Source organism: Cariama cristata, unplaced genomic scaffold (genome assembly GCF_000690535.1).
Source record: "Cariama cristata isolate BGI_N322 unplaced genomic scaffold, ASM69053v1 scaffold28374, whole genome shotgun sequence".
Lineage (NCBI taxonomy): Eukaryota > Metazoa > Chordata > Aves > Cariamiformes > Cariamidae > Cariama > Cariama cristata.
Window position 1 is genome coordinate 1 of NW_009611683.1, and position 360 is coordinate 360.

General features: G+C 66.7%; 1 protein-coding gene across 1 annotated transcript in view; it reads right to left on the bottom strand.

The window, feature by feature from the left end:
• Nucleotides 1-7: 7 nt before the first annotated feature.
• Nucleotides 8-360, bottom strand: part of SARS (seryl-tRNA synthetase) — a gene marked incomplete at both ends in the record, with an annotated part of 2,213 nt that continues 1,860 nt past the window's right edge. Inside the window, one exon of the mRNA XM_009698351.1 lies at nucleotides 8-123. Within this exon, the coding sequence (XP_009696653.1) occupies nucleotides 8-123 (116 nt within the window). The remainder of the gene's footprint in view (nucleotides 124-360) is intronic.

Genomic DNA, 360 nt, shown 5'->3' on the forward strand with positions numbered 1-360 from the left:
GTCCCACCGCGGGAGCGCCTCCTTGCGAATGAAGAAGGGGGTGTAGACGGTAGTGTAGCCCCTGGCGCGGAGGCTCTGCAGGGCGTACTGGATCAGGGCCTGCTCCAAAAACACCAGGGGACCCTGGGGGACAAGGGAAGCCACCGTTTGTCACACACCCCTCTGTGCCAGCCCTTCTCGCTCAGCAGGTCCGGGAGGACGTGGAGCTCATGACGGCTTTGGGCTGCTCTGGCTGTCAGGCTCAGCATCGCCCTCCGACCGCGGCAGGGACGCCGGTGTGGATCGGAGGGTGCCCAGGCCACGATGGCAGCGCCAGCGAGGCCAGAGTCCATCCCACACCATGAGCCGGCTCAGAGCGAG